Raw genomic sequence first — 22,556 nt, 5'->3', positions numbered from 1 at the left:
TACCTACCCCAACTTTTAGCAGCCAAGCAGAGGGGTCCAAGGATGCCCATATGTGTTGACTGTCCAAACCGAACATACCCCAGGAACCTGGGTTTCCTCTCTTCGGACTGCGCTTTAAGCTTAGCCATGAGCTGAAGTGTGTTCTTTTCCCTTTTGAAATTTAAGATTGACTTCTTCTGTCTGTCATTCTGTCCCTGGTGGTGTTTGCTTTGCTCAGCATCCCCACTAAAGACTAGCATCTCTAGTCTAAGTTACGTTTTCAGACCAGGGCTTGCTGTCTTTGATTTGGGCTTAGCACTGCTGGTGGCCACTCTCAGAACTGCCTCAAACCTGCTTTTGTTGGGTTGACTTCACAGTTAAAAGAATTCTATATAGCAGGACCACCTTGAAGCCTCTGTTCCCTAGGGAGCGTCTTCTGTTTCCCCATCTTTTTTTTCCCCCCGTAGTACTTAGGAACCTGAGTGATGTCCAGCCTACTTGCCTTATTGCAACGTTTCTGCTTGGCCTCGGAAAGCGCCTAGATTGGGATTTCAAAGCTCCCCCCTCCCCTTGCAGATGTGAATATTGCGTAGTCTACCTCAGCTTCCAAATCTGAGATCTACTGGTGGCTGCTACTGTTTTTATCGCCACCTACAGTTTCGGTCTGTCAGAGGAGAGTGTAAAATCCACTCCACGGCTACTGCTCTGTACCTTGGTAGGTAAGAGTCAGAAATAATCTTTCCAAACCTTCTTTTTACTTTCTTTATTGTAAATGTGTGTGTGTGTGTGTGTGTGCATATATGTGTGTGAGTGCACGCGTGCTCCGTGCTCTGTATTTGTGGGTTCCACATCTACTAATTTAATTAACACTGAGTGAAAAATATTCAGAAAAATTGCTTTTCTGTTGGCCATGCTTAGAGTTTTTCATGTCGTTATACAAAAGTAATATACTATAGCATGTATTTACAAGGATTTATAGTGTGTCAGATAATCTAAGGATAATTTAAAAGTACACGGGGAAGATGCTCATAGGCTGTATGTAAAAAAAAAAAACTTATAGAGGAGACTCGAGCATCTATATATTTTGATACCTGTAGGGTTCTAGAACCAGCCTCCCAAGGATACCAGTAAGCTCTGTGTGTGTGTGTGTGTGTGTGTGTGTGTGAGAGAGAGAGAGAGAGAGTAAAAACATAAGCATGTCCTATCCTTTTATATGTTGCTTCCTTTGTTGCAGCTGTGTGTCTGTCTGTCTGTCTGTGTGTGAGTGTGGTGTGTGTGTGTGTGTTTGTGTGTGTATGTGAGAGAGACAGAGCTAGTGCTTAGCAGATGCTTGCTATAGAGTATTATTTTGTTAGCTTTTTCTATATATGGGACCATACTTTCTCACCGATAGAATAGTGGGTGTTTGTTGGCTTTCTCTCCTTTCTGATATGCCTGCTTTGACATTTTGGGAAAGGGTTTGAGATGAAAATGATTCTGGATGCTGAGGTTCTCTGGTCATGGTCAGTCAGAGCTCCCCTTCTCTCGCAGGTCAAAAAAATAAATGGTGTTTCTGGTGTAATTCACCACCCATTTCTGAGCTCCGTGTGTGGTTTAACCAGTGGACATGGTGGACTTTTGGCGTCATGAGAGCTGCAGGCGCTGTTCCTGTTCTTGCCCATCAGAGTGAAGGGGGAAGTGGGGGAGGGGAGGACGAGAAGCTAGGAGCAAGAGGTTCTTCAGGGTTGCCATGAGAACCAGGGATCCGGGGATTGGGCAGCAGAGGGCCCCCGCTGGGCCTCGGGGCGTGGCTGCGTCACATGGGTTTAGTCCTGGGGTTCCCGTAGTGCGCAAGGACCAGCCGCGTCCCTCATCCTCCCGGTCGTCAGGGGTGCCCAGTCAGTTCCCTGGAAGCTGAGGAGAGCGGTAGAGGACCAGGGACCAGCTCAGCAGGACAGGCTTCCCAGCACCTGTGCTATAATGGGGGTGGGTCCAAGCGAGCATTTTTTGGGGGGTACGGGGGAGGTAAGGCACCCTTGTTGGGGTGGCTTCTCGGGAGGCTGTGTTGCTTCGCTTAGCGTGTTGGCCTGTGTCGGCGCGTGTCTGCGTATGTCTGTGCGTGAGGGCGCCTGTCAGCCGTGTTGGCGCGTGCTGGAGCGTGCTGGCGCGTTCCAGAGCATGCTGGCGCGTGCCGGGCTCGCGTTGGCGCGTGCCGGCGCGTGCCGGGCTCGCGTCGGCGCGTGCCGGGCTCGTGTGGGCGCGTGCCGGCGCGTGCCGGTTTGTATTGGCGCATGCCGGTTTGTTGGCGCGTGCCAGCGCGTGCCGGCCTGTGTGTGGCGCATGCCGACTCGTGTTGGCGCGTGCCGGCGCGTGCCGGTTTGTGTTGGCGCGTGCCGGTTTGTGTTGGCGCTTGCCGGGCCGGCTGCGTTCATTCGGCTCGGCGCAGCTCGGCCCCGTGGGTTCGCTTAGGACCTAGTTCGCCGTGTCGGTTCGTGTTGGCGCCTGTCGGCCTGTGTTGGCGCATGTAACACGTATGTCAGCGCGTGTTGCCGCGTGTCGGCCCGTGTTACTGCGTGTCATCGCATGTTGCCGCCTGTCAGCGCGTGCCTGCCGGGCCTCCACGCTCCTCGGGCTCCGGGACCCTTCTTCGGAGCCGTAGGCCCTTAGCTGGGGCGGAGCCGTGGCGAACCCCAGCGAGCCGCGCGACCGAGCGCTGTCCATGAGGAGCGCTGTCCACGCGCTGGGTACTGACGGGTTCAGGAGCTGTCCGCCACCCCGGTAGCGCGCACGCAGCGACCCCGTGTGGCGAAGTCTGTGCTAGCCAGCTCTCCAGGTGCGCAGGTACTCCGCCATCCACAACGTTCCGGGGGTCTCGGGGTAAGAGGAGACGTGCTCAAGTCACGGTGGTCGTTTGGAAAGGGTTTGCCTCCCAAAATCTGCAAAGGTCCAAGTGGTGAGCAGCTCCGGCGAGCTCGCGAGCACGAATGGCCTCGGGCTCGGCGCGCTGTTGCGCTGCTGGCTGTCGGCTCGCTTGCTTGCCGGCGCTTGCTTGTCGGCTCGCCTACCGGCTCGCCTACGGTCCGGGATCGCGCGAGCCTGGGTGGACGGTAGCCGTAGGATAGTCTTATGTAACCATTTTTAATCTCGATTTTTAAAATGTTATGTAACAAGTTGTAACTGTATCCACGTAAACCTGTAATTGGAACGTGGAGACGTAGCGTCTGCTCTCAGCCAAGTGGTAGACAGCGGTTGTGCGAACCAGCTTTGGCTGTAAGCAGACATGGGCATCTGGGATAGCTGAACCTTTTTTTTCTCTTTAAAAATAGGATACTAAGGTTGGCCTGGTCATCTTTTAAACCTCAATGGAGAATAGTCTAGTATAGGAACCTGGGATAAATGCATATTGTCACTGTAAATCTTTATTCATAAAACCTTTTATTTCAATGACAGAAAATATCAATTAATTAAAACTGGGTGACAGATTCTGTCGTCATCTCTATGTTTTTGATTGAGTTCAGCAAATTGTTCACATGACCATAGCCGATATTCCTTACCCATTGACGTAGGTCTTCAGAGAAGCAGTCAGATCACCTGTTTACATTTTGACTGCTCTTCTCATCAGCTGCCGTCTTTCTGTTGATGGCGGGAGCCACTGCCAGGGTATTGATAAGAGGCCTGGACAGAGCATTCACCCAGGCAGCTGCTGGCTGGGAACATTGCTGTCTGGATTAGCAAATAATTTCATTTCTGGACCAGTGAGTAAAAAGTGAGTGGGTTTTTTTTTTCTTTTTTCCATTTTTGTTCTGTCTGAATTTGGAACGCAGTGAATGACTGCAGGGATTTTGACCTGTTGGTAGCCAGGGCCTTCAGCCTCGGCCATCATTTTCTACATGTCCCTGTTTCTTTGCTTTGGGTTTTGTTGGCTGGGATGGGGTGTTTGGTAATGGTCCTGTGCATTATCTTTGAGCCCAGACCCCTTGTATTCAGCAAATGGGGTGAGGATTGGGGGAATGATAGGCTGGGGGTTGGGGCGACTGAGATTTTCCTTTCCGTCAGTCCTGAGAAGGAAGATGGTAAGTGGTACTTCTCATTTAGGGTTCCACAGAACTATGCACTTAATTGTGGGGGTAGGTGTGAGGTCCCCATATGGACTTCCAGCTGAATTCCTGCTGTGCTTCGTGCCCCTCCCTGTGTCTGGACTAGAAATCGGGGATTATAGCTCCCGCCTGGCAGTGTGGAGGATTGTGTGCTAATGGTTAGAAGAAGGCAGCAGATGGAGTTAATGGCAATTTCACTACCAGTCTGAAGGGGGTGGGAGAAGTGCCAGATTGGTAGAATTAAAATGTGAGTTATTTTTGTTCCTAAACCCTCTCCTAAGGATTTCCATCACCAGTCACTCTTCTCAGTGTGGTGTAATTACCACCCAGAACTGGGCTCTGGAAATTCAGAGAACAGTGCATCTTTTGAATTTTAGAATTAGGTAACATTTAGTCTGAATTCACTGACTTTCAACCTTTGTGGTCCCACAAAAACCAGACGGTTCCATACTTATGACTTAGAAAGAATGTCTTAGGAAGCTTTCTTGGGTTAGCACAGGTGAACGAACATGCCATTTTCGACCTGGGGGACTGAGGTTTGATGATACCCAGGGTAGCAGAGTATTTGGGGAGGTGGGGAGGGGTATGACCTTGGAGCACATACTGCTCAGCCTCCATTTTCAGACTCCACTTGGCCCTTGCTGCATCTGAGAAATGGAATCCACCATCATTGTGAGGCCCTTTGGAGGTTCTTTAATTTTTTTTAAATGTATACATTTTATTTAGGGGTGGCTCATGCACAGACCATGTGTCAAGGTCATCAGACCATGTAAGTCCACTTCTTTCACCATGGGGGACCTAGGTATTGGAAAAGGGAACCTAGGGATTGAAGTCAGGTTGTTGTGCTGATGGCAAATGCCTTTATTTGGTCAACCATCTCACCAGCCCCCATGGCTGGTTCCTAATGGACTTGAAGCTGGAGAAGAGATGCTGTGTTCTGAGCCTTGTAACCACGTGGGCTTTGGGGTATTAGGGCAAAAGGTTGGCAACTTCTTCTGGCGGAGTTACTACCTAACTAGAGGGACAACAGCAAAATGAGGGGTGGTGTGGAAGCAGTCTGAGCCCTTTGGACTCTGGGAGGTCTGGGAGAGTGTGTCAGAAGAGGCCTTTGTATGAGCCATCTTGTTCTCTATTTCATCCCATTTTAAAATGGGAGTCAACCTGGACCCCAGGATTCCAGCTTCCACCAAAGCAGGAGGATGAAAGGCAAATCTGACAGTTGGTACGGCCACTCATCACATCCAAAATTGTTTGGTTGGAACACATTTGCTTGTAATCCATAGAATACATTACAGAGGGCATAGCTGGAGACAATTTGATTCATTTTTTTAAATTTAACTTTTTGGGAGTTTCATAAGTGAATTACCACTGTTATAATTTCTAATCCAGACTTTAAAGGTTTTCAGCTTTATGATGGTATGCAAACAGCATACATTCAACAGAAGCCCTACTTTGAATTTTGATTGCTTCCTGGGCTAGTACCATTCTGTAATATTCTCCCATGTCCTTTGGCTGAGGCAGCAAACAGAGCTCTAGTTAGCCATGATATGCTGAGGAAATAAGACTAGTACTTCACAGTGTACTGAGTCGCAGGCTTGCTCTGTAGAGGTGGTGAGTTATGTGCTGTTCAAATACAGTATTTAAAACTTACAAGCCACTGTCACTCAAGGATTGTCTATACAGGTGGACATGTCCCAATGTCTTGCCTCATTCCTGAGGCCATCAGTGCCTGAACCCCATCTATAGATGATTGTCCATTTTTCCCCCAGTATTCTCCTTTCTTGTTTCCAACCAAGTGGGCTTTGTTCCCTCAAGGCTGGTGGGAGTTAGAGTAAGGAGATGGTGAGCTGGGGTTGGGAGGTAGCTAAACATTGATTGGGCTCTGCCTTCCTGCTTTTCTGGGGACAGGGACTTCACTTCAGGAACATTCCTAGTCTGTGGAGAGCTTCCTGCAGGCATCAGGAATCACCAGGGGTGAACTCAGGATGCTTCAGCCTGAAACTTGATAGCAGGGAAGAAAGAGAATCCTGATGGTATAAATGGGACTTTAAGTCACCTACACATGATTTCTCTCCACTTTGGAGCCAGTCTGGGAACTCTTAACCTTTGTCAGCCATGGCCATGATGGCTGATACAACCTTAAGCAGTTGTTTAGCATTTAAGTGGGGCAAAAATTGCAAGGAGAATCTTGATGGCTTTTGACAAGACCCTCTCCTGTCACATTCAACAGACTTTTGAGGAATCGGCCTGTTTTCTTGGTCTGTTTTCCCAAACTAGGGTTGAAACTAGCTACATTTAGCGTGTGAAGTGTGACCCTATAGGTTTGTGTGTTTGAGCACATGGTCCCTAGCTGGTCCTGTGGCACTGGGAGGTGGCAGAACCTTTGGGAAACGAAGGAAGGAGGTTGCTGGTAGCAGATAGTGTCTAGACCTGGTTTCCGCTGGAGTTTCCTCTGCTTCTTGGTGTAATTTAACCAGCTGCCCCAAGTTCCTGCAGCACTGAGCTGTCCCTCGACTGCGCCATCTCCACCATAATGCGCCGTACCCTCTCAAGCCGTAAGCCAAAAATAAAAAGTCTTTCTCTCGTGAGTTGCTTCGGTCAAGCATTTTGTCGCAGCAACTGCAGCACATTTAAGAAAAAAAAAAGTGGCTAAATATGACAATGAAAATAAATGAAATGATGAGAAGAAAGAGTGGAGGGATAGCTCCAGATGATTGACAGACAAACACAGGCACAGGAGTCCCTTGAATGCACAGAAGTGTTTCGAGACCCCCCCCAGAGGAGGCTCGAACTACAGACAAGAGCTGAGTTTCATAGCTTTCTATCACTGTTTTAACAAATACGGGGAAGAATCAGCTAAAAAGAGGGAACCCTCATTTTAGCTCAGGGATTTAGAAGTTCCTTCCATGGTTGCTTATCCCCATTCTTTTGGGCCTATAGCAACGTGGTCCACCCTGGTGGGGAGAGTGTGTCCCAGAGCAAAGTGTTCACCTCGTGGTGGCCAATGAGAAGCAGGGAGAGAGAGAGAGAGAGAGAGAGAGAGAGAGAGAGAGAGAGAGAGAGAGAGAGAGAGAGAGAGAGAAGGGCATATCTGAAGCCCTTCAAGGACTAAAATTTCCGTATAGGCCTCCTTTATTTAAGGTTGCAGCCATCTATTATAGCTCCAAGGTAAAGGCCAACTGTTTTAACATGCAGTTCTTTTTTTTTTTTTTTTTTTTTTTGGTTCTTTTTTTCGGAGCTGAGGACCGAACCCAGGGCCTTGCGCTTCCTAGGCAAGCGCTCTACCACTGAGCTAAATCCCCAACCCCACATGCAGTTCTTTGAGAGACATTTAGATCCAAACTATGGCAATACCGAGCCTGTCCGCATTTACATCTGTGGTGAGATTGTACTTATGAATCAGGCACAGTTTACTTATTTCTGGAATTTTCCATTTCATGTCAGATGTTGGCTGACCACAGGTAACCGAGACCACAGAATTTAAAGCTATAAGCAAGGAGGGAGGCCTGCTATTAATATTTATTTATTGTCTTGAAGGGAGCTAGCAAGTTTCAGTTCTGACGAGTTAAATGTTAATACTGTTAACTGTTAATATTTAACACCACCTCACTGTTTGAAAGCAGTGCTCCTTAATTTTAGCATGCACAGGTCTCTAAGGCCCCATAAAAAATCTGCTGCAGTTGGTGTGGTGTAGGACCTAGGTCTGGTTTTCTGACCAGTATGCTACTTTGATGTCCAGGCCTTCTGCAGCGAGGCCTTAGTATGGTTCCCTCTAGTTACCCCCCAATGCTTCTTTCTCTAGAAATTTTTCATTAAAGGTACTTCACCCTTTAAGAACTACCATTAATAGTGCTATTAGTCCAGGAATATTTGCGAAACCTTTTCTGTCATTAGCCTTGCATTGTCATAAGTAGCATTCTTAAATGTGCTAAATTATAAATCAGTTTTTCCGGTATACATATTTGAGGTGTCCTGTTTGCAAACTCACTTGCGTTCCTGTAGGTTTTATGTAGTAGGTCGTCCTTCATTTAGAGTGGTGCAACTCTCAGAAAACCCATAAACCTTTTGAATCTGGAGTGGATTAGGAAACTCATTGTGCCTTTCTTTGAGCTGGTTCTTTCTTTGTCATCCTTGTCCTGTGGGGATTGAACACAGGGCCTGAGGCACTGGACCTGAGCCCTCGACCACTGAGTAACTTGCTTTGCACTTGTACAATTTAATACCTTGCTTCTCCAGGGGCCCCAACATACTGTCTTCGCCTCTTAGTAAGGTAAGAACCAGGAAGGGCCTTTCACAGTGTCAACAGCAACAACAGAGATGTCCCACTGAGGCTGCAGACTACGCTCTTGCCCTGTCAGCATGAAGTCTGACCTGTCCTGGAAGGTAGGTCAAAGCCGTCTCATTATTAACCCTGGTAAGGGAAGTGACAATTAGCTTCCGTCTTATCTGAACATGTGACCCTAAATTCTAAATTCTCTTTTTTAGTGCTACCTTTAAAAAAAAAAATCTGACACCAAAATACCTCCCTGGGTAATAAAAGCACTATTAAATTCTTGTATTCATGCCTGTTCTAGTTGCTCAGTGGGTGTATTAATAGGGCCATTGAACTTTGGGTCCCACTCCTTGTCACCTTTTTATCAAGAATCATCCTAGTTATGTTGAGATATTGGGCAACTCTGCACTTTCCTGACGGTCCAGAGCTGAGGAAGCTTAGAGCAGTGGGCCAATGCAGGTTTCCTAAGCTGAGGAAGCTTAGAGCAGTGGGCCGAAGGCAGTACTTTCCAGAAAAGTCACTGTGCTTCAACGTACCGTGATACTCAGGGGAGGAGTGCATATGGTGGCTTGAAGTTGTAGGACACAGAACTCCCTGTTTTGCCCATTAACTTCATGACAATAGCCTTTTGTAGTGTTCTCTTCCCTTCCCTTTTACACAATCAGTCTTACTGAGGTATAATTTACACACCATGAAATTTACCCATTTAAAGTATTCAATTTAATTTCGATTAGTGTATTTATGGATAAGTGTGCTACTATGGTCTGAATATGTGACCCCAAATTCTTGTGTTCCTGTTCGTGCAGTAGCATTAAAAGTTGCAGTTCTTAGGAGCTAGGTAAACCATGAGGTCAGAGACCTTCTGAATGGGATTAGGACTTTAGTAAAAAAGGACTGAGTGAGTAGGTCTGGTATCCTCATGCATCTGGAGATGTTTGTTCCCGTGGAGGGCAGAGTAATGAGGTGCCATCTTGGAAGCCAGCAGTGAAGACCTCAGGCTTTCCCAAGCCTTCATGTTAGACTCTCCCGCTTCTAGATTATGATAGATAGATAGATAGATAGATAGATAGATAGATAGATAGATAGATAGATAGATAGATAGGTGGGTGGGTGGATGGATAGATGGGTGGGTGGGTGGATGGATGGATAGATAGATAGATAGATAGATAGATAGATAGATAGATAGATAGATAGATAGATAGATAGATAGATATCCAGACCTGGAAGTGCTTGGCCGTTTGGTAGTTCTGTGTTTAACTTTTGGAAGAATTGCCAATAATTTACAACATACTTTGCTCTATTTTTTTTAACTTTTGAGGTCATAGAGAGAGTGATATGACAAGTAAGGTTGCGGAAGATGGTGGTAAGGATGCAGACCACCATCGCAGTCTCATGATAACTCTTAGTTTGCTACCAGACCAAGGATACCCTCATCACATTAAAGTTAGACTGAGTTTATCCCACTCTCTCAGGGCCAGCCTTGGCTTTTCAAGGAGAACGTTGTACACTGTACTATACCAAGTCCTCAGGAGAAGTAAGAGGTGTGATAAGGCCCTTGCCCCATTTGGAAAGTGCCTCATGTTCCCAGGTCAGAAATAGATCCTTGAAGAGCTGTACTCAGTCCCGGATGTGGTGGCCTGACCACAGACAGAACGTGGTTGGATGTTCCAACCCATTGGGAGGCCTGCGATACACAGTTGTTCACTAGAGCCTCACGGTCCATTCCTCACAGGCAGCAAATTCTTAATGTCATACATTTGGAACAGATGAATACAGATAGTGTGTGTCAGTAAAAGCTGGGCACTATTGCTCCTCTGTGGCTGGGGACTTTTTCTCTGGGACTCCAGTAAATGTTTTTGAGCTTGACCTCTGAATTCACAGTGACAAAGGGAAGATGGTCAAGCTCTGGCCACCTCTGGGTGTTGGCCACCCCAAAGAGGCTGCATTTCACCCAGGGGCAAGGCTAGAAATTTCTTGGAAACTAGAAATACTGGAAGTGTGACATTTTTCTTCTGTCCTCTCCTCATGTGTATGACTTGTGCAGAAGGAGACTAAAGAACATTCTCCATGGTGGGACTACATATCATGCCAGAGTCCACACACAGGCTGGGGTTCGGGGAGCACAGTCGAGTCACTTTTGAAGGTGCTGACCTCTGGGTGCCTCCTGACAGGGAGCAGAATAGAAGACATTGTCCTACCCTAAGCATTCTGGGAGGCACATGGTCTGGCCAGGGACATTCATGTGTATGACTGGGTTTCAAGAGAAAATTTATGAAGCCTGGTGTAGTTGTTTTAGAAATATCTTTTTGAAGATGTCAAAGCACAAACATTTTGTTAAGTTGTCAATCTCATGGCCTATTGGTCCTTAAAAATGACTAAAAAGCCTTAAAAAATTGTGGCTAAATGGCTACATCTATTGACATTCATCCCCTACTCCTTGTTTTCTGGTTTCAGTCTTGCTATTTAGTCAAGGATAACACTAAATGTCTATGCTTCTTGCCTCTGCATCACAGGAATGGACTGCCACACCTGGCTTTCTTTTTAATGTACTGTAAATGTTTTTAGTGTGGTGTAAATTCAGGGCCATGTGAGCTTTATCTGCCAGTATTTACCATTTGAGACATCAAAGCAAATATATATATATATATATATGTATATATATATATATTAAATTGCCCTACCTTTAAAACAACCTAAGTACAATGTCACTTAAATAAAAAGTACAGTATTAAAAACTCTGAGGAAAGGAACTGCCGACCATTTCTCGAGCCCTCCTAGTGCCCAGTGTAGAAGGCTGGGTTGTCAATCACATGCCCTGTGACTGTAGATCAACCTATCCTAGAAGAATGAGGAAGAAGGTGGAAAGATTAGATTATAGTCTCTTAAAAGTAATTCTGGCCTGTATCCTAGAACGTTCTTGCTCCAGTGTATGAGATCTGTCACGTGCTCCAAGGAGTGTGGGATGGTGCAGGAACCTGGAGACCCAGTGGGATCATGTCCCCTTCAGTGCCCTGTGCCAGAACCCACCTGTTCATTGGCACATCTAAGTCTGTGGTGTCAACTACAGTTTCAGAAGAGCTTATCTAGTCACCTCTGAGTTCCTCAGGTTTCCGGTGTTTTTGTCGTGTCCTTACGCTAAAATAAAAGAACATCCTGGAAATGTTGATGACCAAAGCCACTTGCCACCTCCTACTGGCTGAAGCGGCCAGTTTCCATCAGCCATAGAACAGGAGGATACAGGATCAGGCAGGGTAGTACCAGGGCTCTGGAGTCTGAGGGACTCAGAAGCTCTGCCTTTATCAAATGTGGGAGGCTTGACACTTGAGTTCAGGTAGCTGACTCTTCCCTGCCCCCTAATTGCTTAGTTTGTATAGTGAATCTGGTCTGAACAGGTCTACTGACAGACAAGCTCTATCTTCAATCTCTCTTACCAGTTGGAGGCCAAAGAAACCAATGCTGGTGATATTCCCATAACATCGGAGAGACTTTAGGACAAAGTAGAACTATTTAGCAGTGATGGGGATGAGCAGGGGGTGGTGAGGTGGCCTTTTGTCCTTGGTGCATTAGAGGGCTATAAGTTTTAGAGGTTTAGAAGGAAGAGTGTTGCAAAGAAAGCAGCTTTCATTCTTGACTCCTGTCTGGGGCAGTTGCTCAGGGCCACAGAGATATGGCTGTGGGACATCCCATCGGAAGGCTTTGTTGCCTGAAGAACAAAGGTCAGCTGCTTAAGGTCCCCTTCCGGACCCCCTGAGGGCAAGCCCAGTTAGAACACTTTAAACACTCGCTCACGTGCAGGTCTTGCAGAACTGATAAAAGTAATAGCTGACCGTGTGTGCTACAACCTGTTTGCCTTTCCACACTCTTCATTCCTGGGTCTTGAGCAATGATAAGAGTTGGCCACACTACTCATGACTTGAATCTCTAGGTTTATGGAAGCAAAGTTAGGGCCCATATTGAAGATGTTGAAATAACTCAGGGTGTTAAGACTGAGAATATGGTGAGCACCCAAAAATTATAATTCAATAATTAATAATAACTAATTGACTCAGTTAATGAAAGAATAATGAATTCCGAAGCCTAGTAGGCTTATCCATTCTCTTCTAGATCTGAGGTACATGCTATCTCAGTCCATTATGATTGCTGCAACAAAATGTTATGTAAGGTTGTACAAACCACACAACTGCTGGCCATTAGCCCAAGGATTCTAGAAGGAAAGAGAAGTGATAAGACTCTTCCTTTAGGACAATTGGGAATTGAAGGAGACAGAAATATGGGATTTTTGCCTTTTCTAACTAAATTTTCCGAGTCAGGTATGCAGTGGAGCACAGATTCAGCTTCCCACAGTTGTTTTCCATGTTGTCCTTTGGCAGTTTGTGTCTTCGTTCGGTCTGAAGCAGAGTCAAAGCTCTACTTCATGTCTGATGCATACTGTCTGCCTTACTCCCAGGGTACTAGGTACCCGGGATGGAGGGAGCAGGCCTGGGAGTCTGTGGTGAGATGGTGGTGTGGTGCTAGGACAGCTCCCCTCCAGCCTCTGAGATAGAAAGCAGGTTAGAGCCAGGGCCTGCAACCGTAATGAGGAATCCATGATGGTAGGCATCACATGGTCAGGCTGATCTGCTGAGTCCTGCTAGACAGAGGAGTTCACTGTGATAATGGTTTGTTGAGAGGATGGATGATAAGATAGAAAACAAGTAGACTACCAAGCTAGCCCAGCATAGCTCCAGTCCCTAACATGGGGGAATGTGGAGAAGTCAGGAGAGTCTAATTTTCTCCCTAATAGTCAGTCAAATCGAGAATTTCCTTTTAATCTTTTAGTTACTGTTGCTGTAACAAAATATCCCAGCTCAGGTAATTGGTAAACATCAACTTCACTCACAGTTCTGCAAGGTGCTGGCACCTCAGAAAGACCTTCTTGCTGAGTCTGAAGCAGCCAAGGGTGTCACATGGGGAGACAGAGCAGATGTGTTCTGTCAAGTCTTCCTGATAGTATAAACCATATAACACACTTCCAACCGTCTTCCTAATAGTATAAGCCATATAACACACTTCCAACCGTCTCACCATATAACACACTTCCAACCGTCTCCCAAAACCTCTGCTTCCAAGTCCATTGACATGAATTTGAGGATTCTGTGCTCTCAACACTTAAATTTCAAAGGATGCACCCAACATACAAACCAAATTGGGTGGAAAGACCAATGGACCATCTCTGGGGCCTCTAAGCATATGCTGAGGACTGAACTGCCCCTTGTACATCCTAAGTTTAGTATGAAGGGACTACCATATCCTGACTCAGAAATGTGACAGAAGACATGGGACTAAGAAGTAGGGGAGCTTCAATAGTCAGGCCTGTGCATTTCTGAAGAGATTATTTCTTAATACCCCCATGTGGCCATAGAGCACCAGAAGAGAGCCACCAAGTGAGGCTATGCCAGTATGAGTGGGCTATACTTCCAGTTCTAAAATAATTCCTCCCTCAGTTTGAATGCCACCCTTGAAGTGGCATATGCTGTACACTGCCTGTCCTGGTTCCTTGGAATCCAGGTACCACTTTTAGAACTGGAGGACAAGGAGTAGAAAGGGCCAAAGCTCAACATTCTTGTCTTTGGATAATTTTCTCCTCATGAGACTGGTCTGCAAGACTGAAAACGCAGTAGTCTACTTCTAACACCTGAGCTGGGGACAAAGAAGACCAACTAATAGATTACCTGTAGTTTTTATAAACAGCTGCCAATTTTAAGAAAATTAATATAGATAGTTGCATTTTTAAGTAGAGTACTTTTCAGTCCTTGTGTGTATCCTGTTTCATCAGACCTGCTCTGTGCAGTGCCGTGCACTTCTGAGTCAGTAATAATTGCTTTCTTGCTATTCTTTTTTTTTTCATTGTCTTTGCTAAAATTTTGATCCCTTGAGAGGCAAGGTTTCCTCACACTTGCATGGGTATAACTTGACTCTGAAAACCTGCTCTTGTCTCTTCTAGTTACTGGTAGAATGTGCTGCATGAAAAGGTGTGATAAAATAGCAGTGGTAGTAAAGGTTGCTGGACTTTGAGGAATGTGAGGTGGCATGGTCAGCATTGATAATAGGCTGATAAGGTGCTAGAGAGCTCAGACTCCCATCTCTCCAGAGACACAGTCCTGGAGGAGGAGGAAAAGGAGACAGACAGATAGAAGGAGGGATCCTCTTATCTAGTCACCTGCCTGCTGCCTCTCAAAGTGTAGCTGCCTCCAGGGTTGCCCTTCATGGCTCTCCCTGTGTGTGCTTATCTTTTCTTTAAACTCCTTTACTGAAGAAAGACAAAGAAAGAAAAAGGATGGGTAAAAAAGACAAGAAAGTAGAAGGCTAAGTTCTTCTAGGTTTCCTGGAAGTTATACACGGAGCAGGGCCTATGTAGTCAGTGTTCATGTGACTTAGCCTGAAGCACTTAATAAGCCCATTGTGTTTAGGTGTGAGGAGGGTGGGAGAGCTCCTCAAGGGCACAGGTGGATGGGCTCCTTCCGACAACATCCATTGGATATTTGGGTGAATTCAATGTACGATAAATATCATATTTGAATTCATCCTTTGCATGTTTCTTTATGGAGAATTGAATCTCTAAGTAGTATATGGAGCTCCGAGGCCCTCGGATGGGCGATAAGGTTCAGATGAGTGTAGGAGACTCCCATAGTGGTGTTAGTGAGTTTACAAGAAGAGTCTAGAAGCAAGCTAGGATATTTGTTGAGTTTCACCATGTGATGCTGCCACCATGTTCTGATGAACCAAGAAGGCCCTTGACAGATGCCAAGCAGATTCCAGGGCCATGCACTTGGACTTGGCAGCGTCTAGAACCATGAGCAAATAAGCTTCTATTTATAAATTATCTAGGCTCAGATATTTTGATATCTCAGCAGAAGATGGATGAGGGTGGCATGTCGATGCTTCTTAGTTCATGGGCCCTGCAGTGCTGGGGGATGGGTGGGTACAAGGGTGCTGGAAGATAAAGCAGTGTTTGTATCTGAAGAGAAGGACTGGCTGCTGTCAGCAGTAGAGGTAGGAATGGATGGCTCTCCATTGTTTTTATAGCTAAGGTTAGTTAGGCTGGTGGATTGGGTGAAAGGCATGTAGGAACAGTGGAGGGTCCAGGATGCACTTTGATAGGTGCCCAGTATGTGAACAGTGTAGATGGAGGAGGGAAGCAGGAGTTTGGAAGGTCAGTTTAGGTTGTTCAACGTTTTCTATGTGTTCTGAGGACATAAAGCCTCAGTTCAACAAGGGAACTCTGAACACTGGGTGTGAAGTGAGCTGTGTTCCCCTGTCCCGCAGGAGTGGTAAAGAAGTATCCCCATCCTGGGAAGCTTGTGTGTTTCTACACCTGCTCCCTCAGGCTCCTCCACAAAGCCTTCATTCTCTTCAGAGAGTCTCATGTCGATTTCTGCCTGGAAAATATTATTTTAATGCTTTAGTAAATGAAATGGGTTTTTTTTTACCATCAACTTTCTAATTACTGCATTACTATTGGGATTCAGGGGGCAGGGGTTGCAGCCTGCTCCCAGATTGCAACCTTATTCAATGTTCATCTTGGTTCTGATTGATTGTCCTTTATTTCATCTGTAAATAACAATGATTTTTTTTCAAAATTTGTTTCTCTATCCCCCATTCCCTTTGCATTTCTGTTTATCATTTCACCATGTGACCTTTGGCCCTGGCGTGGTTAGGGCTCATGATGCATATGGGCTTTTTGCCTTTGATGTAAGGGGAATGGCCTTGTTTTGCTCATTCTTTTCTTTTTGAGCTACGTGTCTGCTGAATATGGCTTATGCATGGCATATACCATGTATAAGATTAAGGCTCTTTATTGTTTCATACTTTATCACCAAAATCCTCAAGCAAGCAGGAGATTTCTTTTTCTTGCCAACTGTGCTTTGGATTTTAGGCTTTTTCTTTCAATGATATTTTTCTTTAAAAATAATGATAATAAGGTGAGGAACATGACTCAGTAAATGCTTACACTGCAAACATAAGTTGGACCCACAGCACTCACATTTAAAAAAAAAAAAAAGCAGGTCTGGCCATGTACATCTCTAATCCCAGTGTTGGGGAGGCAGACAGGAGGGTCCCTGGAGCTTGCTGGCCACCAGTCTAGCCAACTGGTGAGTTCTGAGTTCAGTGAGTGATATTGCTTACCTTTCTGTTCTGGGATAAAATATTTTATCATGGCCAGAAACAAATGGAGGAGTTTATTTGGGCTTATGGTTGCAGAGGGAGAGTCCATAATGATGGAGAGGAAGGCACAGAAGCAGATAGCTGTGCAGAAAGCTAGCAGTTGGTAAAGGCATGACATTGACCTGTTTTCATTGTGCTCACACATGTGCACACACATGAGCATAAACCTGTCTGTACCACACCCACACACTAGTACTTCACCTGTTAGTTTTGAGGCAGGATCTCTCCCTGAATCTGTGGCTCCCATGTGTGACCTTTTACATGGGTTCTAGGTATCAAAATTCAGATCTTCATGTTTGCACAGCAGGTATTTTGTCAATGGAGTTGTCTGCCCAGACCACTTTTATATTTTAAAGGTGCTAGTTTTCACATCCAGGGCCCCACAGGCACCTGTACTGCACCAAGCAGTACTGCGTCTCCTGGATTGAATTGTTGATTCACTTTGAGGCTGCCCATATGTTCTAGCCATAGAATTCTAAAATTTCATGACTGCTTTTAGAAATTTGCCTTTTCTTTCATTCCTATTTATTCATGTATTTCTTAATTTATTCTATTAAGTACCTTACTTTGTGAACACATGGTAGTCTCTTGTATCTTTCCAATGTGGAATTTGCTTTTTTAAATTTATTCTGCCTCCTTTCAAGAAGGTCTAGGCTTCCCTGTGGCCAACCAGGCTGAATATCTTTGTTGTGGAAGTTGGGATTTGTTGTGTGTCTAAATAGTCACTGTTATTACTCTAAATATTTAGTGTGTGAATGCTAGACAGAAAGAACACTTTATGTTAGCTCAGGAATTTTTGGAAGATACCAAAGATACCAAACAAGAATCAAGAGGTACCTTGTTTCTAGAAAATCTTGAAATAAGCTAAGACGTCTGTTTTTGTCCAGGTTTTTGTATTCCTTAATAAGATCTTAAGTTTTCTATGTCTAACTATAAGACTGCATGAGATATACTTTTCCTGAAAGGAAAACAGATGAAGGAGTTCCATCTGGACTCAGAAGGTGCCTGGCCCCCACGGGGATGGTCAAGGTCAGCCCATGACCATGACATGTTGGTCTGCTTTGCAAGGTTACCAGAGCCTGCTGTAGGTGCTGTCTGGGGTCATGGTAAGCAATGCCCAGAAGTGTTTGTACAGTCTCTGTGGCTATGGACCAACCCTGAGGTCATTGTGGTGGGTTGTGTATTAGTTCATTTTGTAAGACTTAAAAAGTGTACTGTTTGTTTTTCCAACTACAAAGTTTAACATCCATTTTTTTAAAAATAGACAACAATATTTGATGTGGTGACCTTCCACATTTTTTTGTTTTATCTTAGAGATTGACTTATTGTGCCCCCACACATTTTAAAAGCAAGTCTCTGGATCTGAAGGTCCACGCGTGGCAGAGGCATTAGTCAGTGGCTCTGGGGCACCCAACCAGGATCCAGGAAAAGAATAGGTCCAATGAAGGTAGGAGTCTCCAAACATGAGAATTAGAAATGATGTCATTTCTAGAACATGATTTAAAGCCCTCATCTCTCTGACAGACCTTACCCTCTTCCTAATGGCACAGATGAGTATAGATGTTAGGGCTTTGGTGTCTGAAGCCCAAGGAATAGTTAGAAAATGGCTGTTTGAGTTTCCTGTAGTGTGTGCAGCTTGAGGTGCATGCACACCTAGGGAGGGTGATCCTGAGTAAGGAGGCTATAACCGGTGCTCTGGCATCCAGCAGTAAAAGCCCCCTTGGGTCTCTCTGCCCCTTAGTGCTACCAGAGTCTTTCTCCACTACAAGAATTTATTGTGAGCAGCACGGAGGTTCCTTGAGGTGTAGGTCTATTTTTGTTTTGGCACGCCTTCTCGGGGTTGAAGAGAGACATCTGAATAGGCAGAAGGCCATCCATAACCACTCCTGGCCCTGCTAGGATCATCTGACCAAGTTGTATCTCCTGTGTTTTTCTTTTCTGGTTACATCATTCAAATGGAGCTCTTCCTCAAAGCCTCTGCATTCCGATAGCCTGATCAGGACTGCTTGATGTAGACACGGCAGGGAAATGAAGACTATTTTCACAGTTGGCCTTTCTGGCTTGAAATGTGGTTATCAATAGCAGCCTAAGGAATGGGGCCTCCTGGCAGGAAAGGCTGGTGCTATGACAGGCCCTACTTTTTATCTGAACTCCAAGAGCTGGGTCTGCATTTATCCACTGTCATAAATATTTGATTTGGTTTTCCTGGTATTAGCAATTAAACCATGGACTTTACATATACTAAGCAAGCACTCTCACCAATGACACACTCGGAACCTTATTGCTCTGATTGACAACTGAGTCCTCACAAGTATCAGTGGTAATTAGTGTACATCCCACCAAACACTTCCAGACATTTTTAGCCATAAATTTTTGGGAAATTTTTGTTTGTTGTTTTGAGGCCATCCCAACTTATCACATATGCAAAGGAAGCCTTGATCTCTTGGTTTCCTGCCAGTGACACTCGAATTCTAGAATTACGGGTATATACTATTATGCCCACTTTCAAAGCTCCCATAACTGTCCATTGTGGGGCTCACTGACTGGTCTGAAGCACTACTCCACACACTATAGTCACTGAGGTAACTGGTTACTGTGTTTTCTTAAGTTTAGGACCAGGGTGGAAAGCTTTAGACTTTAGGGAAAACCAGTTAGCATTGTTATACCTAATGTTTCCTGGTCCTATACTTTATCCTAAATCCTGACCAGGCACTTCCTAAAGCAGTGTGATGGGGAAATGGCTATAGTAGGGGGGGGGTGTATGGACTCCCTGCTCTGGAATAAATGTATCTTTTCCAAGACAGTGCCAGTCCATCAGGGGTACTGGAAAGGCTCAGTATTCCTGAGCCCAGTTGTTAAGGGGCTATCTGACCTGAAACTACACTCATTGGATTAGGTATGCTTTTGGTGTATTTTAAACTGTTAATAGACTTGGTCTCACTTTCCTACCAGTTTTTAAATCCATTCCACATGTTTGTTGTGAATACCCATTTGATACAAGCCAGTGTCCTAGGTTCCACAGCCTCCTTACATAGGGGATACTTTGAATAGAAAGATACTCTGTTCAGAATTTATGCTTTGATTGAAGCCCAATCCCTTAGCATTTCGGGAGGATGACACAAAATAGAATCAGGGTTTGCAGCAGGGCAGATTGTTGTCAGCCAGGAATGGCTTTGCAGTGTCAGACCAGGGCATCCAGGCCTAGTGTGGGCAAAGCCTGTGGTCTGAACTGAGATGTCCTCTGAAAGCTCATGTGTTGGAAGCTTGGCTGTCAGCTGATGGGCTTTGGGCAGTGATTGCCCTCTGAGTGCTCTGACTGGACTGATGGATAATTCCCTTGTGGGTGGGGTTCATGGTCCTCAGAACAAGCAGGGTCTGCCTTAGAGAAAAGAGGCCACTCGAAGTGGCCTTTGAAAGGCACATCTAAATCCCAGCCTCCCTCCACGTCTCATTCCGTTCTCAGCCACCATGAGGCGAGCTTCCTCTCAAATATACTCAGAGGGCCAGGGGAGTGGAGTCTGTCGACCATGAGCTGACACCAGGAGCCACAAAACAACAAGCAGTCTCTTTTCGAAGGAGACTCATTCTTTTGTGGAATTCTCTTACTTTATTTTGGCCTCACCTGAGTCACTGTTCTTGGATGGTCCTGACTAGGTAGTTTTCTGTGTGCTCTGTCTCTTATAGATCATACTGGACATCTCCCACTTGCCTTGCCGTCCTCGATTAGCCAGCACTAACCTGTCACACACACACACACACACACACACACACACACACACACACACACACACACACACACACACACGCCCCTTGAATAATAGCACTTTAGCTCCTTTTTGTTTCAAGAGTGTTTTCTACTCTGATTGCAAACATTTTTACAGTAGCTTACTTAAAACCACCCATGTCATCTTGATGTTGTGCCTGCTGTCTCCTCTCAGCCAAGCTGCCATTTTCCTCATTCTTGGTCTGGAGGGCTGTTCTCCCATTGTATTTTAGGCATTGCACCCTGTGTCTCTGAATCCTAATTAACCTTCCTCTTAGTGAGCAGCTTCCCTATTGCTCTGTAGGGTGCAGTGGATGCTGCACACCCCTCGGTGGGTAAGAGATGACAGAGAGACAGGACCGCGTGCACTGTCACCACTGTGAGATGGCAGAGCTGCCGTGGGCCCCACCGACACTTCTAGCCCCTACTTTTACTTTATTCCCCTCACTGGCATGGGGTGGAGATATTGGCTCCCATCGTTTACTGTTTGCTCTGCCTCTATAGAAGACTGGGTTCATCACCTCCTTTTACCAGGTGAGAAATAGATTTGCCAGGATGCCTAGTGGTGGGGAATGAATTAGAGTATCACTGCTTGATCCATGTCAGAATCTGGGAAAGAGTAGGACGCCAACTCCTGTTGCCTCCCTGAAATTAGTGGCAGCGAGGACTCTCTTCTGCTTTAGTGTTTGGTTGTTAAAAAGTCTTTTTTTCTCTCAGGTCCCCTCCCACCTATTGGGAGATTTTAGAGATTTGTCATTTGGCCCTTATGAGGTTCAGCCAGAAAGTGAAATTATCAGAATTCTCAGTACCTTCTAGAAATTCAATCTGTGGGTATTTTAGAGACCCCAGCATTTTTCCAGGTTGGAAGGACCATAGCTCAGTGATCTTTGAAATCCTGGTGGTTTGTCGGTCTTCTGTTTCTGTTGCCAACCCATCTCTTTGCCATCATTCTATGGGTTCAGAAACAAATGGTAATTCTCACTGTTATTTCCTGTCAGAACTGAAGGAAGATCTAGTTGCAAAACATGAAATAGTGGTGCTTTAATTTTGGTGATGGCCAATGGGCCGATAGACAAAAAGTTTCTTCAGAGCATGGAAACATACCAGAATTATTGGTACATTTCTGGCAGTGTAGACTATTACTGGTCTTTAAGCAGACATGATGCCCACGTTGCAGTAGAATGAATACAGTGCAAGTCCAGAAGCAGTGAATGGGGCGTTTTAAGGTACGTCACAGAGATCAAACCCAGCAGTCTCAGCTCAGGCACAATCCCTGGAGCTTCTGATGTCACGCAGTGTGGTCTGGTGCTCAGAACGTGCTTAGATGTTGGGACTGGTGTGCTGGAAGGTAGATAACAGCACGGAGCGCATGTCCAACAGAGCAGAGCGGTAGTTCTCATGGGAGCAGAGAGCAGAGCAGAAAGGATAATGAACGCAGCAGCACACCAGTCGAGACATGCTGGGCTGCATGTATGCAGGGGGCTGCTCTGTCAGTCCGGTCACCCATGGAGTGACACGTGTCTCCAGAGTATAGAGGGGCAAACGCTCAGAAGCTAGATACTCTTGATGCTTCCTATTTGAGATTTCTATGTTCGTAAATTCAACGACTTGTTGAAGCTTCCAGATCTGTTGTTTTGTAGACCTTTGTGGCCAGTCACAGATGCACATGCATGAATAAGAACCATGCACTCCAGGGGAGATCAGACAAGGATTCAATACTGAAAACCAATGCTTGTACTATGCCCTAGATGTCAGTATTGAGTTTCGTTGTTTTGTTTTGTTTTTGAAGGGAGTTGTTTGTTTTTCTGTAAATTTTCTGTTAAAATGGCCCTAATACAGTATTGGCATATTTATGAGCTCAAGAAAACTGTAATATTTCTCACAGTAGCACCATATAAGCCTTGTTCAGGCTCAATCCTGGCTACAGGTTGTCTTAGCAGGTTATCCTGTTGTCTCAACATCTACAATATCTTGCAGGGTGGAGTGTCTTCACGGACACTTAGATTATTTTTTCCTTCACAAGTTCATAAGGCCTCTGAAGTCCTTCTTACAATGACCCCCAACCCTGAAAACAATGCCTGGTATTAAAAGCTGGAACAAAGGATTCAACTGATGTCTCTGCCTAGAGTGACACCGTAAGATGGGGACCTGTCTTGTCTCAACACTGGGCAGAGTCCTCAGAGTAGATTTCCACCCTACTGGCCCAGCCAACTCTTCTGTAAAGGGAACAATATGAAGAGAGTGAGGAGAGGGGTGGAGA

The 22,556-nt window shown here is 45.5% G+C and overlaps 1 protein-coding gene across 18 annotated transcripts in view; it reads left to right on the top strand.

The window, feature by feature from the left end:
* The window catches only part of Grb10 (growth factor receptor bound protein 10), a 107,747-nt gene that overhangs the window by 9,816 nt on the left and 75,375 nt on the right, over window positions 1-22,556 (top strand). Inside the window, exon 1 of one of the 18 annotated variants that reach the window (XM_063273487.1) lies at window positions 603-694. The exons of 5 other annotated variants lie outside the window; for them this stretch is intronic. Coding sequence is in view for 4 of the 13 variants with exons in the window: in XM_039092313.2 (XP_038948241.1) it covers window positions 1,939-1,944 (6 nt within the window). In the remaining 9 variants the exon portion in view is untranslated. Of the gene's footprint in view, window positions 1-602; window positions 695-1,740; window positions 1,945-2,342; window positions 2,800-3,093; window positions 3,725-22,556 lie in introns of those variants that run through there. 12 more of the 18 variants (XM_063273492.1, XM_063273486.1, XM_039092313.2 and 9 more) reach the window with 12 other exon arrangements.

Source organism: Rattus norvegicus, chromosome 14 (genome assembly GCF_036323735.1).
Source record: "Rattus norvegicus strain BN/NHsdMcwi chromosome 14, GRCr8, whole genome shotgun sequence".
In the NCBI taxonomy this organism is placed as follows: domain Eukaryota; kingdom Metazoa; phylum Chordata; class Mammalia; order Rodentia; family Muridae; genus Rattus; species Rattus norvegicus.
This window is presented reverse-complemented; position numbering and strand designations above follow the sequence as displayed.